The following is a 16,726-nucleotide window of genomic DNA, read 5'->3' on the forward strand; positions in this document are numbered from 1 at the left end:
CTAACTGTAGTTATGAATAAAAGTTACAGCCTTAATTATGGCAAAGGTCTCTGAAACATTTTTGTTGTAAATGTTGCCAAACATTTGGTTTCATTCCATCTTGTCCAACATATAATGGTTTGAATTCATGCTTTTGTGATAAGATGACTTTCTTCATGTTGGAACATATTTGTGTTGCAATATGATAGTGACAAACATAACTCAGCATAATGCAGCTTTAGTCAGCATATCACATCTTGAAATGAGGCTTCATCAAAATGTACAAAAGTGATCAATTTCAACCTCAACCGCTTGTCATTACAATAAAAGCTTTAATGCATTAAGCCGTGTGTGCTTTCAATGTTTTTGCAGTTTTTAATTTCCAAGACCTCGACTGAAGTGTTTCTCAAAGAAATGTCCATTTCATCCATGTAAGGCTGTGATCCAAAAGGTTTGCAATTAGAAAAACAAACAGGGCATGTTCACCTACTTAGAATTATGTTGTCCTTGCCAGTGACATTAAGATTCTTGTCTTCCTATAGTCCATTATGTTTTTTTATTGAGCAGAAACTCATCTGAATTGACTTACACAGTATACATAATTCATTAGTGTTTGTGCTCCTTGGATATCAAATCTGTGATCTTGCTTTTCTTATGATTTCCCCTACCAGTTGAGCTGCAGGAGTTCTTCACAAGACATCTTTTTGTCCATTGACATGTTTGAATGAATCTAAAATCATGTTCAGGAGTCAATATTTTACCTCATTCAAAACACGTCTTTGTCAAAACCATGGAGGTATTGGTCAAAAAACTTGAAGTTTCAATAATGTGAGGTATTTTTCACGGTGCAGTTTTTGGTTTGGTAAATTGGGGCAAAATCCTCCTTTGTATACATCTGGGTTACAGGACATCTTACAAAACAATGAATAAATTACACTATCATATTTAAGATGAAGCAAAGATGGTTCCATAGTCATTTTTCACCCATTTAGACAGCAAATCACCCCCACTATGGTCCTACCTAACATATATTTTGCTGAAGATTATACTTTCGGTTTCCAAATCTAACCTTACAGAACAACTTCTGCCACAGAACAGATGACGTTTGTACTGTTCTAAAATGGCATTGGGTGTCACTCTCCTTTCCAGACATTCTAATTGGTGGCATGTCAGCCTAGGATTTACTTATTCATTCTGGGCGCCGTCATTGTATGTCAGTTGCTTCAAGGAGTTTGAAAGAACAGTACCGTCCAGTCAGGAGGAAAATAGAATACATTATCACTCTGAGTTGTTTACATCTGATGAAGACTAATATGACGATCGGAACGCTTCTGGTAGTCCTTTGCTGTTTCCATGTTGCTTCAGGAGGTTAGTTTGCTGTTTTTATTTTCGTATAAAGCTTTCGTTTGGGTTTTTGTTGGTTGTCCCTTTGTGCCGTGGAGATTTGGCAGAGGGTTCATAATCTTTTGGAACATAAAAGAAACTATGAAGATTTCAGCTTGCTTGATTTGAAAGTGACCCGTGTAAACTCCATGAAGAGTTTGATAGTTGCAGATGTTATTCTGTTTGGTTTAATATGACGTATGGGAAGGCTGTTAAGCTTTCTGGTGTTTGCGCATCTTGTAATAATGTAACTCTTTAAGAGTATTTTACACACCACGGATTTGGTGTTTCGCATGGCAATGTGTTGGTTATGCTGGAATTTTACGGGTTATGTTATTATCGCTTAAATGCCTGAGGTTATGCTACTGCAGTTTAGGCTAAGGATAAGTGTGCGTGAGACAATTTGACAGAGTTAAGAGTTATGACATTATCTGAATTGTCATCGTGCTAACCTGTAACCTTATTTTCACTTTTCCATACCGTTTGATTGCCATAAATAATTTCACTGTGTGTCAAAGTGAAAGATACCCTGCAGTTTCGTTTTATTTTACAAACCTGGGTACAGAAGTTCTACCTAGAGACTGATGATGACCATGGGCCGAGTAGGCGTGTCCCTTTTGGAGAAATGAATAGTGTTTCCAGATATAAAACAAATTAACAATAACAATAATAGCATGTAAACAAAAACAAGAATAATATATATATTTTATATTTTACCCAGAAATGAGACTGCGGGGCAAGCCCAATTCCAGACATGTAAAGTGCATACTTTATGTCTTGTATCTATTCTATTTAACTTTCAAATCCAGATAATGAATGCATTGATATCATTGATCACAGTTCACGTATAGATCATTCATACAACAGTTAATTCATGAATTAATGCATTGAATTAACTGTTGCAGTATTCAGTATTACTGGTTTGCTTAATGAATTTTAAGTGTGCAAATGAGCACTACAGATTGTATTTAATACATAAATGTTTAATCTTAAAAATATATAAATTATAATGGATTTTTTTCAAACCATCCAACTAATAGATGAATTGAAAACATAATCGACAGATTGAGCTAAAACATAAAAATATCAGATACCAAAATAATTAATGGCAGACCTTATGTTAACTGCTGCCCCATGTGTTGTGCACATATTGATAGGTAGAAATGATGGATTATTTTTTATCTTCTGAATCTGCCTTAGTTCTGCACTGCAGAGATAATGAGGCCTCAACATTTTAGGATTATAATGTGGTCCTTCAGTACCCAGACCTGTAGTAAATCCATTTGTAGAGAATAAGAATAATTCTCATCAACTGTGGATGTCACTGACAGTCTACCCAGAAACATTTCATATGTATGATTCACTGTGGAAAACAAAGTCAACAAAGACTAACAAATTTGCACATTTAGCTACAAATTGCAAAATTGAAGTGTACATTACATTTTACAAATAAAGTACAGAGTTGTGTTTTAAGTGAATTGTATTGTTTTGTGTAATTTTCTGTGAATGTTTTGAAATAAAATTGAATTTAAACCTGAATATATAGTTCCTTGCAAAAGTATTCAACACCTCTGCAAGTCATCACCATTTATAGTTTACAATTTTCATTGTGAACGCTTAAGCTTTATTTATTTCTAACGTCAAAATAAGTCATTTTATACTAAAATTAAAAATAAACAAATTAAAAACAAAAATATTCTGTATGCAAAAGTATTCAACCCCTATGCATTAACCCTGGGTAGAGAATGCCTTTGCTGCATTTGAAGTGGGAAAGTACCAGCTTTGCTCATCGTGTTAGTCCTCATTCTTCTTAGTAGAATTGATGTAGATCATCTAGATTGGGGGGATGGGGCTCCTGGACTATAGTGCCACAGATTCTCAGTTGGATTCTGATCAGGGCTTTGACTGAGCCATTCTAGAACATTCATGTTACTGGTTTTGATCCACTCCAGTGTTGCGTTCAGGTCGGTTCAGACTAAAGATTTGCGACGAGAGGAGCTGTCACTACTTGAAACCAGCAACTTGGTGCAACAAAGCTTTCCAACAGACTACAACATGTCCTTTGATTGTCCTGTGATTTTGAGTAGACATTTTTTGTATTCATTTTTCCTTCAAGTTTCCCAGTTTGTGCAGATTAGAAATATCCCCACACCATGGCATTACTACTGCCATATTTCAGTATAGGGATGGTGTTTCTGAGGCCGTCACAGACTTCAGGCGACACAGAGACATCAGTGGACAGAGTTTATTGGAAACAGCCAGCACAGGGGGGAACAGGGGAAATAACGGGGAGAACACAAGAGTAGACTGGTAATTAACGCTCAGAAGATATTGTCCACTAGTAAAAAGCTCAAAAGTTCACTGTCCAACAACACAATGCTCAGAAGTTTTAGAGCAAACAAAGGCAAACTGAGTAATCACGCGAATTAGGAAAACAAAGCACTTAAACACGGGAGGTAGGGAGAGAACGTGGAGAGATAGAGTGACCTGTAAATCCGGGAAGAAGACGGGAATGATCGCAGGAAGTGGAACAGTCCAGTGCTTGAATCTTCTGGAATTAGTCCTTTGAAACGAGGCCAGACAGGGAAGTGAGGAGTTTATATAGTGGAGAGAGTGACAGGTGCAGGTAATCAGGCAAACAGGGCACTGGGAAGGTGACTGAGGCAGGTGAGTTGAACCAGGAGGGGGCGTGGCAGGAGCAGGGTTCAGCGCTGGCGTGACAGAGGCATTGATAGTGTTGGATCCACGCCACATCAAGCACTTCGACTGTTTGGCCAAAATGCTCTATTTTGGTATCATCTGACCATAAAACCTTTTTTTCGTATTTTAAGCAACTTCCATAAATGCTTTAATGAGGATCTCAATGCCTTATTTAGCAACTCTCCCATATAGCCCTGTGTTATGTAGAACTCTTTAGAGTGTTGACTGCTACACCTGCACTCCAACTCCTGCAACTGAACTTTGACCTTTTTCAGGGTGATGACTGGACTCTGGTGGCATCCCTCACCAGTTAATGTCTTCCTCTAATGCTTCATTTTGAGGGGTCAGCCTTTTTCTACAAAGTGAAGCGGGTGTAATGCAACTTTCTTCTCATGGATCCAGTAGTGCTCTATTGGACATCTAAACACTTAGATATTTTCCTGGAGTCTTTTCCCCACAACCTTTCTCATGACCCTTACACAGAGTGATTTGTATCTCCAGAAAGTGATCTCTACTTTAACCACTCATAGGTACATAATTATGATCAGTTAAGTGGCACCTCTGTATCAGTTTTCAATAACTTCTGGAACTAAATCTGAAACTCAGAAGCACAGGGGTTTAAATACTAATTTACTAGTAGTATATTTATTTATTTTCAATGTTTGCAGACAAATAACTTCTTTTGCCTTTGGAAATATTGTTGTGTGGTTCGCTTTCTCACTCCGGTGGAACATAGGCCATCGATAGAGAGCTTCCACCAGATTTGGTATTGACTTGTTCTCGATGTTTCAGTAATCTAGTAGAATCCACTGAGCGAGGGACTGGTGCACCCAACTTCAGTTTACAGCACCTGGTATTCCCAGGTGGTCTCCCATTCAAGTACTAAACAGGCCCAGCACTGCTTAGCTTCCGAGATCGTACGAGAGACTAGAGTATAAATGTTTGCAATAAAAATACTGATTGAAAAAATGTGTGTAAATATCTTTTGTAATTGTGATAATGATGACCTTCAAAACACTTTTGCAAGGCATGGTAATATGGTAGAAATGGTAAAAACAATTGATGATAATGTACGAATATGATCTCACAGGTTTCACAAGTAAATTGTCTCACTATAGACCCTTTTTCTCTTTCAGTGACCCACTCTCTGCAGTATTTCTATACTAGCACGTCTGGCATCCAAAACTTCCCAGAGTTTATAACTGTTGGTCTTGTGGATGGACAACCGATTTCCCACTATGACAGCATCACAAAGAAAGAAGTCCCAAAAGCAGAGTGGATGGCTGCATCAGTAGACTCTGATTACTGGAAACGCGAAACCGAAATCTCTGGTGCTACTGAGGCAACATTTAAAGCCGACATAGATATTGTCAAATCCCGCTTCAACCAGACTGAAGGTAAGTTTTCATTACATTATTTCTGCTATGCTCTCCCGTTTTTCCAGTGTGACCAAGAGAGGTAAACTACAACATGCAGTGCAGTATGTTTATCAGCAGCGTTAAAAACAAAGAGTCAGTCTTTCAATAATGATGTAAATATGTAAGATTTACTCTGGGGTAGTACAGAAATCCCATGATCATTGTGGTGGATGAATGGTAAAGTTTATGGGATTTACTAAACCACTTGGATAATCAAAATGAAAGCTATATTTCATATCAGTCACTGATAAGGTTAAAAACACAGACTTGCACAGAACAAACAGACAGCAATATTTTTTTTTGCCCTGGCAAATCGTTCTCAGATAGTTTAATTTGCTAACACCTCTATTCATGAAACTTTAACAGTCTAGTACCATACTACTACAGTGAGTACCATACTACTAACATACCAAGTTAATAGCGGAGGCATGTGCATCCTCTAAAGTTAGCTTATGCAAACATTTCAAAACTCAGTGCCCCATAAAGTGAGTGCCATAGAGAAACTGTCACATGCATATCATAAGTTTATGAACTGGAATTAATACAAGGTAAAGTTGGCACCGATTTAAAGTTACACATAATACTGAACAACTTGACAATCTATTGAACGCGTTGTGGGGTCATTAGTTTGTCATCATAAGAAGAGATATTAACCTAAAATGTGACTTGTTCTCAGAATAAGCATGCCACAATCGGGAAAATCTCGGCTCTAGTGAAATGAAAATACAGATTTAATTTATTGTGGTCTTAACATCAAATAGTTCTTTCGAGCCACCCCTTGTATGCTCTCACAAAAAAGAAACACATCAGTCTGCTCCATTTCTGTCTACAGGCTTTTAAATGCAGCTCCTGTATTTACTACATTTTTGTCTGCTTGATGACACAAATTTGAAACCAAACATTGAGTATCCACATGGTAGAGGACAAAGACAGGGGAGGGATGGTACACACACACAAACCTTCATATTTACACACAGTGTACATATACATTCATATAACGTGACACACACATGCATCAACCCTGCGTCTCTTCTCTCCTTCTCTGTCACTTTTCCTCTCTTTCCTCCACCTTCTGTTCACATCCCATTCATACGGTTTGGTCCATCTCTCTCGCTGTCTATCTGTTGATCTTTGACCAACCATTGATGCCTTACATTAATGAATACACACACACTTGATGAGACTGAGACAACACTCCAGCAGGTGCTCCAGCTCCAGCGTCATCCACACACACACACACATACATACATACATACATACATACATACACATACACACACACATACATACACACACATACACACACACACACACACACACACACACACACACATACATACATACACATACACACACACACACACACACATACCTACAAACACACATACATACATACATACATACACACACACACACACACACACACACACACACACACACACACACACACATACATACATACACACACATACACTAGCGTATACATATATTAACACTCACCCAAACATATAGACACACACAAGGGGCCAGAGAGGAGCATCTGCCCTTGCAGGTCTGAGCATGAGAGTAGAGAGACAAACACACACACAAACACACACCTGTGACCCGTACAGTGTTACACAGAACTTGTGAGGAGTCGAATCTATCATGGATGGGATGAGTGTAGACTCTTCCACACACGCAGTCACACTCACTCACATGCACACATACTCATTTAACCTACTCACACATTTAAACATACTTACTCATTTAACCTACTCACACATTTAAACATACTTACTCATTTAACATACTCACACATTTAACATACTCACACATTTAACATACTTACTCATTTAACATATTCACACATTTAACACATTTAACACATTCAAACATACTCTTACTCTAAATATTTAATATCCACTTGGTAGAGAGTCCTGCTTTGGCCCTGCTTTGAATGCCATCAACGCACTCTGCCACAAACACACATGTACATATTTATTGACATACACAGACACACATGCAAACACACACACACACACACACACACGCACACATAACAACACACACCAAGTCTCCAGACAGTCAGACCCTCAGGAGCCCACAGGGGGCAGCGTGGAGTATCTTCAGCTTCAGCTCTTAGAGGGAGAGGAGAGGGGAGACACATTCACTGACACATTCCCAAACGTGCATCCTTACCACATACACGCTCACACACACACACACACGCTCACACAGACACACACACACACACAGGCTCACACACACACACACTCTGACTCACACTGACATCAGAATGAGGCTGCCGCCTTTCAGGGGGACACGGGGGAGTGTTACTCACACACACACACACACACATACTCTAATATACACAAACCATAATGCAAACAATGACTGTTAAAAGCATGGACAGCGTATACTCATGTCAGCTCTACATATTGGTGTTACTACTCAACATACCACTAAAAACCCACCCATCCCCAACACAACACTGTTACCCCCCCCCCCCCCCAACACAACACTGTTACCCCCAACTAGGGCTGCTCGATTATGGAAAAAAATCATAATCACGATTATTTTGGTCAATATTGAAATCACGATTATTCAAACGATTAATTTTGAGTTTGAAAACATGATGCATTTATTTACTGAAATTTCCCCTTAAAAATGTTATTTGTTGTGTAGGCTACTCACTATATGCATTGGAATGCGTTGATCCATCAAGGTTGACGGATTCCCATTCAAAGTGAATGATAGGTGGCTCAGACACCTCTCAAACAGAGGTTCCGCTAGAAAAAAAATGTTGGCGGTCAAAGTGACCGGCAGATTTCTAATTTTCCGGACATTTTAATGATATACCGGTAAAATATCTATTACTGCTTCTAAATTAGCCTATTGAAGAAAACTGACGGCAGGCTATGTAGCTTAAAGAATGACATAATCAGGTCGTATAGAATGCAACAAGTTTATTTGCCTAAGTTTACAATGGGGAAAAAAAACTTGCATGTCTGATGCGCGTCAATAAGTGGCCTTTAATCGCAACCTGCTGAGGCGTTAAATTGAGCGCCGCAACATGCTTATTGCTCTGACTATGTTCAATGAGAGCAGAAATGTTAAAATGATTCAACCCTCTTGTGAATCCGTTGCGTCGTCCTGCCTTTTCGCAGTGCGAACAGAACATTATTTTGTTACCATCAATTACCTCGCAAAGGCTAGTCTGCTTGGCCATGTTTGATCCTTCTCACTCAGTTCGCTCTTTGTTTATAACCGACGGTTGGCGCTTTATTTAAAGTGCAGCATATGCTTTCAAACGGAAGAATAGCCTGTCCCTTTAAAACATAATAAGGGCAGTGCATGTTTGCTGTATAGGCCTAATTATAGGGTTATTCTCAAATTCCGATTGTGTTTGGGGGACGGGATAAGCAATTCCAATCGGACAATTTGACCGGTGAGATCTAATATTTTCGGACATTTCATTTTTTCCCTGGACAAAGTCCGGCAATTACCGGACAACGGAAACGCTGCTTGCAAATCCTCTCAGACATATTTTTGAGTTACAATAATGGGGTTTTTACATTGTACAGTGTCTATTTCTCGGTAACTTTATAAAAATATAAGCAAAAAAAAGTCAAACAAACAACGCTTAGGTACAAATATAAGGGGTGGGATGGCCCAGGTGCTCACAAGGAGATATAAAACAACAATAGAGTAAAATGAACCACACACAGTAACACACTGGAGCATAATAGATTATCACTGGAGTTAAGGCCAAAGTGCCCAATATGTAGGTCTGTCTTCAGCAGCTCGACTGCCTATTGCTGTGTTTCCCCAGCAGTCCACTGATATCCTATCCACACACACACACACACACACACACACACACAAACACAGACACCATGGCCAACCCACACAACTCTACTCTCCCCAGCATACCACCATTAGCACCCAAACCCACCAACTCACACCACAACACATTGCTGTTACTACTCATCACACCACTGAAAACCCATCACGAACCCTCACCCCAGCATAACACTGTTACCCCAGCACACACGACTGCATCCCCCCACTACATCACTATTAATCACAAACACACACACAGGCTACACTGTAAAAAAAACTGCCATCGTTTTTACGGGAAAAAACTGGCAGCTGAGTTGCCAGAACTATCCTGTAAAAAATACATCCACCTGTAAACCTCTTTACAGAGCAGCATGTAAATTTAACATTTTAAACCTATATATTCAACATTGGATTTGAGCAATATTTACATCACTGTTATGTTATATTGAACAAGTTTGTTCAGTAAATGTAACATTTTAAACCTGTATATTCAACATTGAACTTTAGCTATATTTACATCACTGCTATGCTACACTGTAAAAAGAATCCTGTTGGTTTTACTGGAAAGCTGTGGCTGTGGTTGCCAGAACAAACCTGTAAAAAACACATTCAGAACCAGTAAATTTAACATTGGATTTATGCTGATTTTGTGTGACCATTATGCTATAAAAACAATTATTTTAGTAAAATAAACATCCAGTTGTTGTCTATTGTACATCAAATTCCATTCAATTTCACTGAGAAATACCAAGCAAACAACATTATTTAACTGCTTAAGTCTCATTATAACACTGTTATTCAACTGATTTTTCATGTAGATTCCCCTTAAAAGTTCTTTATAATATAATGTATTTTAATGTATTAATAACAGTTTGGACCAGGGTCGCACCAGTTGCGGTGCGGTCGCACTTGTGCCTGTGGTTCTTGGGGGCCCGTAGCTGGGGCCAATAGACATATTTATGTCCCCCCTTAAACTGCGTCTGACAGAATCCAATTTCCAATTTCCACCACTTAAACACAGTTGTGTTCAGTGAAGAACTGGTATTTCATTTTGGAGTGTGTCTAATGCTATCTAATCCCTTGAAAAGCTAAACTTATCTCCATCATGGTAGGTATTATTTGTGGGAAAAATTGTAACAATCTATAACAAAATTATATGCTTATCTTACATACACTATACAAACTATTAAAAAACGATTCAATGAAATGAATAAGTTCTTATTTTCTTTGGTATTTTTGTCATATTCAGATTTGCAATGATTGCTGGGTAATATGTATGTTGTTGTCCAATGTCAAGAGTCTATTTGCTATATACTATATATGCACTTGAAAAGGCAAACTTATCTCCATCATGGTAGGTAGGAAAGGAGTTGTGCACCAAACGTTATTCCTATGTCCATGTTGCAGTGGTCAGACAGACGTTTTGCCTGGTCATTTAGCTCATCATTGCCTGCGAGCTAATGACCACTACAACAGGGACATAGCAATAATGTTTGGTGCACAACTCCTATCATTCAGGGCCTTCCTTAGAGCAGAGATTGCTCAGCAGTCCGCAGTCTCTCAATTTGCCAAGATGCTGATTATGGATTATCACTCCGTGTGCACTGCCCTGCTATTGTTTCTGAGAGTAGCAACAGCCGAGCGACCCTTTTCCAAATTGAAACTCATTAAGACCTACCTGAGGAGCAGGAGAGGCTGAATGGTTTGGCTATCCTGTCCATTGAAAAAGCAAATCACGCATCACCACTTTTCTGTTTGAAAGGCATCGTTTTGGCTTGCAGGTGTACTGTGCCTCTGGCTGTGCACAGTCAACTTGTCGGTCTTGACGTTCAGATTTTGCGCCTAAACTAGCTATATCGTATTGTCACATGATCAAATAGAGACTTTTTCATTGGACAACAACATACATATTACCCAGCAATCATTGCAAATCTGAATATGACAAAAATTCCAAAGAAAATAGGAACGTTTTTTTATAGTTTCTATAGTGTATGTAAGATAAGCATATCATTTTGTTATAGATTGTTACTATTTTCCCCACAAATAATATCTACCATGATGGAGACAAGTTTACCTTTTCAAGTGCCTAGATAGCATTACACACTCTCAGAAGTATATTACTAGTTCTTCTCTGAACACATCTGTATTTGAGCTGTGGAAATTGGAGTCATAGACTTCTGTCAGATGCAGTTTAAGGGGATGACATCAATGTAGACATAAATATATCTATTGGCCTCGGCTACGGGCCCCCAAGAACCACGGGTCCAGGTGCGACCGCGCCTGCTGCACCCCCTATAGTAGAGGCCCTGGCCCAAACTGTTATAAATACATTATATTATAAAGAACTTTTAAGGGGAATCTACATGAAAAATCAGTTGAATAACAGTGTTACGGCATTTCAGTGTTAATTTTATGCACATTTTTTACAGTGTAGTGCAGTGAGATGAGAGGATGGGGTCGTGTGATTTAATGTGCTGATAAGTGGTTGGCATGCCAACCCCCCCACCATTTCTCTGTGCGTTTCAGCTGAAGGAGGTAAACAGGGACAGAATGAAGAGCAGACAAACCCAACCAGAGAACATGAATCAGATCAACAGCAAAGGGAGGGATGGGGCCTCAGCATGTGAAGCTCCTGAATGTCTCCTCACCTGCCCTACATAGCAACACCCTGGGCAGAGTGATGGCACTGAACCAGACAGTTAGGCAGGACCCTGTGTGTTACAGCTCTTAATCACAAAACATACAGCTGGACCAGACCTGCCATCTGCTAGGTGTCTGGAATTAAAGTAACCATATGATAATAATCAGTATATACTTCATTACATTCTTCCTATATCTCACATTAGAACGTAGTTTCGACAAATACATTTGACATACACTGGAACTTCAGTTCATTCACAGTGATTCATGATTTAAGAATTATGTCTTGGATGAGGAAGGAGAAACAAAAACTACCATAGTTTTAGGACAAAAAAACAAGTAAGCAGTAAGTAAAAATGAAAGGGGAGAATGACTCTTTGCACTACAGTATAAAATACCCACGAGTAAAATAGCTGAAATAGTGCTCTGAAACGTGTTAGTAATACCGTTCCCTCTCTCCTCTATGGAAAGTGCTTGTGTCTGTACTGAGGAAGGTCTTACACCAAACAGAGCTGGAGTCTCAGTGAAGAGAGCTGTAGCACACAGCATGTGTACCACATTAATCACTCACTTCACTCACTCTGGGAACCTGTGAGTCTGATGAGGCCAGATGAGGAGTTAGAGTCTCATAGTGCTCTGTGACCGTTACTCTGACACTGGGACAGAGCTCCATTAGATCAGAGATCATGTCTGCTACCCCTCCTGTCCCACAGTCCCACAATACCAACCACAACACTTAGAAGGAATTATCATAGAAATGGTTTATAAACAGTTCTTAACAAACAAATTGTGTTTGAATGTTGTGGTTATTTTATGTTCACTGTTAAGATCTGATCCTATAAAACTCAACTGAATATTTTTGAAGATAAAATGATCATTGCAGCTCTGTGAGTAATCAGAAGCAAACGGATGTAGAAAACAAACATGTGAAATGACTAATTACACTGACACAAAAAACACTATCCATGGACTTTCTCTGTCTGAGATAAAAAGTTCTGAACCATAAGTCATTCAGCAAGGTCAATCCTCAGATTAGTTCAGTAACTGAATCTTTAGTATTCAAAATCCAATTTAAACACAGATCGGATAGAATAGAAGATTTTGTAGTTTGTTTGTGCACAGACTCGGGACCAAACTATGCTCCTATCCTGTTTGGAACAGTAGGCTACAGTTGATCTGACATTGATAAAATAATGTTATTTTTTTATATCTACAAATCTATAGAATGTTGTCTTAACTTTATGGAATGAATGTAAATAACATTACCGTATGTCATTAGACCAGTCAGTTAATGGTGTTGCATACCAACAGACACACAGACAAACACACATAAAACACAACCCAAAACAGAAGGCAAAATTTCACACAGACTTTGAAGCGTCAGGTATCTCACCCACTCTTAGGATTAAAACAGTCTCTCACACATCCATTTAAATTATTTTATTTGGATCCATATCCACACACACTCATAACACTCACAATTATAACACACAAGGGTCCAGCACAGAGTGTCTTACACACTGGGACAGGACACAGCCTCCTACACACAGATGTGTGTGGTTAGTTTCCCTCCTGCTCTCCCTGTATCTCTCTCATACACACACAGACTGACAGGAGGCCAGTGGAGAGTCTCTTTCTCCCCCTCACACACACTCACATAGCCGTCCTGCTGCTGCTCCCTGACTCCTATTAGTGTGGGGCTGCTGCCCCTCTGAGGGAAAGAAGAAGGAGCTCAGGAACGAGTGTGTGACACAAGAGTAGAGTCTGCCACGTACACACACACACACACAGATACACACACACTCACACAGATACACACACTCACACCCAGATACACACACACACACACACTCACACAGATACACACACACACACAGATACACACACTCACACCCAGATACACACACACAGATACAGACTCACACAGATACACACACACACACAGATACACACACACAGAGAAACACACTCACACAGATACACAGGCACACTCAGATACACACTCACACAGCACAGATACACACTCACACACAGATACACACTCACACAGATACACACACACAGATACACACTCACACACAGATACACAGGCACAGAGATACACACTCACACAGATACACACTCACACTCAGATACACACTCACACAGTGACACACTCACACAGATACACACACACACACACCGATACAGACTCACACAGATACACACACTCACACACAGATACACACTCACACAGATACACACACACACACACAGATACACACACACAGATACACACTCACACACAGATGCACAGGCACACATACAGACTCCCATGCCACAGACAGTGCCAGTACAGAGTGTTGTAGTGTCACATAGAGAGGGGTCTCATTAGAGGGGAAAGTGGAGAGGCAAACGCACTAAAGGCCAGTACAGCTTCACAGACACTTAAACGTGGAGTGAGGAGTCAAGTCTGGTGCTCACACACACACAAGGTTACCACAAAGTCTCTGGCACACACACACACATACACAAACACACAGCCTCTAGCCTCTCACCATCTCCATCTAAACACACAGACACACAGCAGTCCTCTCTCACACACACACAGCGCCTGTGCCAAACACACACACTCCTAACACACACACTCCTAACACACAGGGCCAGTGGAGTGTCTCCAGCACCAGCTGCTCTCTCTGAATGAGACTGCTTCCTCTCAGGGGGACACAGGAGAGACTGTTACTCACACACACACACATGCACACACACACACTTTAATGTACACACATCATAATGAGCATGCTATCTCTAACATGCACTCACCTGCCAGAATGTTGTCTTCAGTCAGCACAAATCTTTATGTAAGGGTGCTAATGGGACCACGTTTCGAACCGGAGTGGCCGTTATTCCTCAAACTATCACTACTAGTTCTAAATGGGTTCTGTGGCCAAAGCTACTGAGCAAATATGTATACATACCTAATGCGGAAATTCCCAAATGAGGAAATTTCAAATCAAAAGAGGGATTTCCAAATGCTCCACCACTTTTCTGTGAACCAAAGTAAAGCCCACTAATCTAGTGTTGAACCCTACTATTAACATCTCCAGTTCAGAGGAGGAAACCTGCCAGGGCTTTGAATAGTCAACACAACACATGTGACAACTTGCCCCCTGGTCACTGTGACCACTTGCCCCAAACTCACTTATTCATTAATTAGGGCTCAATCTCAAGAATAATTAGACCTGAGACTGTAGTAAAAGTTAAGAATGTAAATTCCCCCAAAATTTTAATCACATACAATGCAGTATGCCACAGGTTTACTCTGGAAGGGGAAAAGTGGGACATTTGTGCTACGCTCAGTGTGGTTGGACCTTGACTAAAGGTGAAGATGTTGACTCAGGGAGTTGTGTCACACAAGGTAGCTATTTCAGTTTGGAGATTGTGCCCCAGAGTGACAACTTACCCCGCTCTCCCCTACATCATGTAAAGGCAACATGAATAAGGAATAAAACCAAGAATTTATAAATAATAACAGAACAGAAGCAGCACATGAAGTGAAGACATGTAATTCCATCTGCATACACTGCTTTTAGTTTTCCTCTCTCTCCTGTGCACACACATACTAATGACTAATGACCACACATGTGAGCAGGTCATGCACTCATGAAAGCATATACAAGCTCGTGCTGATGGTTACACACCTTCTGGGTGACAGTTGAATGAATATTAGAATGTTGCAGATGATGAAGGTAGTGAGGAATCAGATGTGTGATTCTGATGATTCTAAAATCTTTCTCCCCATCTTACCCTCAGGTGTGCACACGTGGCAGTGGATGTATGGCTGTCAGTGGGATGATGAGAGTGGAGATGTCGATGGATATAATCAGTTTGGTTATGATGGAGAAGACTTTGTCACACTGGATCTGAAGAACCTGAGATACATCGCAGCTAATCAACAGGCTGTCATCACAAAACACAAGTGGGACAAAGACAAGGGTTTACTTGAGATGTACAAGCAGTACTTCACTCATACCTGCATTGACTGGGTGAAGAAGTATTTGCAGTATGGGAACAGCACTCTGGGGAGGACAGGTACAGCAGCACACAACACTGATAACTGCATTTGCTTTACAGTGGGCAGGATTACAGTCATTATGTTGAAACTCATGTCCTCCACCAAAATATACCATCTTTTTTCAATCTCTAATCAAATGTATTCACTTTATTAATGTACATCAATGTAGCATAGTGTAATGTTCTCTATTTTCAGATTAGTTATTCCATGGAGACAAACATTATCCCACTCTGTGCCTTTGCTTTCCTGAATTGCTGTCATTTTCATTGTTACTGTTGTGTTGTTACTATTCTTTGTCATTGTTTCTATCCCCTCCTCTTACTACCCTGCCCTTCCAGTCTCCCCTAAGGTCACCCTCCTCCAAAAGGACTTGAGAGTGGTGTGCCATGCCACTGGTTTCTATCCTGACGGAGTGATGATCACGTGGAATAGGGATGGAGTGGACATGCATGAGGACGTGGATATGGGGGAGACGCTGCCCAACGAGGATGGAACCTTCCAGAAGAGAGCCGAGCTTAAAGTGTCACCTGAGGAGAGGAAGAAGGGACAGTTCACCTGTGAGGTGGCCCACAAGAGCGGAGAGCCCATTGTTAAGATCTTGATTGTGGAAGAGGGTAAGAATCAACACCTTAAACACCACTATGGAGATGGACTATTGCCTTGATACATGTTATTGTGATTTTAGTGAAAGCTCCAAACCACCTGTAGTAGAATGTAAATAATATCT

The 16,726-nt window shown here is 40.1% G+C and overlaps 1 protein-coding gene across 1 annotated transcript; it reads left to right on the plus strand.

Moving 5' to 3' along the window:
- The first annotated feature begins 1,176 nt into the window (after positions 1 to 1,176).
- Positions 1,177 to 16,673, plus strand: LOC105899776 (class I histocompatibility antigen, F10 alpha chain-like). The gene is made up of 4 exons (XM_031586109.2): positions 1,177 to 1,347; positions 5,199 to 5,459; positions 15,738 to 16,016; positions 16,338 to 16,673. The coding sequence occupies exons 1-4, from the start codon at positions 1,191 to 1,193 to the stop codon at positions 16,661 to 16,663; spliced, it is 1,023 nt and encodes a 340-aa protein (XP_031441969.1). The 5' UTR covers positions 1,177 to 1,190; the 3' UTR covers positions 16,664 to 16,673.
- Positions 16,674 to 16,726: the final 53 nt, after the last annotated feature.

The sequence above is a fragment of the Clupea harengus genome, chromosome 19 (genome assembly GCF_900700415.2).
Source record: "Clupea harengus chromosome 19, Ch_v2.0.2, whole genome shotgun sequence".
NCBI classification, from domain to species: Eukaryota; Metazoa; Chordata; class Actinopteri; order Clupeiformes; family Clupeidae; genus Clupea; species Clupea harengus.

What these genes read in the sequence shown, in the direction of transcription:
- LOC105899776 (XM_031586109.2), top strand. Translation starts at nt 1,191, where the DNA reads ATGTCAGTTGCTTCAAGGAGTTTGAAAGAACAGTACCGTCCAGTCAGG. An exon ending in TTTCCATGTTGCTTCAGGAG is followed by an intron (nt 1,348 to 5,198) that starts GTTAGTTTGCTG and finishes TTTCTCTTTCAG; the next exon opens with TGACCCACTCTCTGCAGTAT. An exon ending in CAGCACTCTGGGGAGGACAG is followed by an intron (nt 16,017 to 16,337) that starts GTACAGCAGCAC and finishes CTGCCCTTCCAG; the next exon opens with TCTCCCCTAAGGTCACCCTC.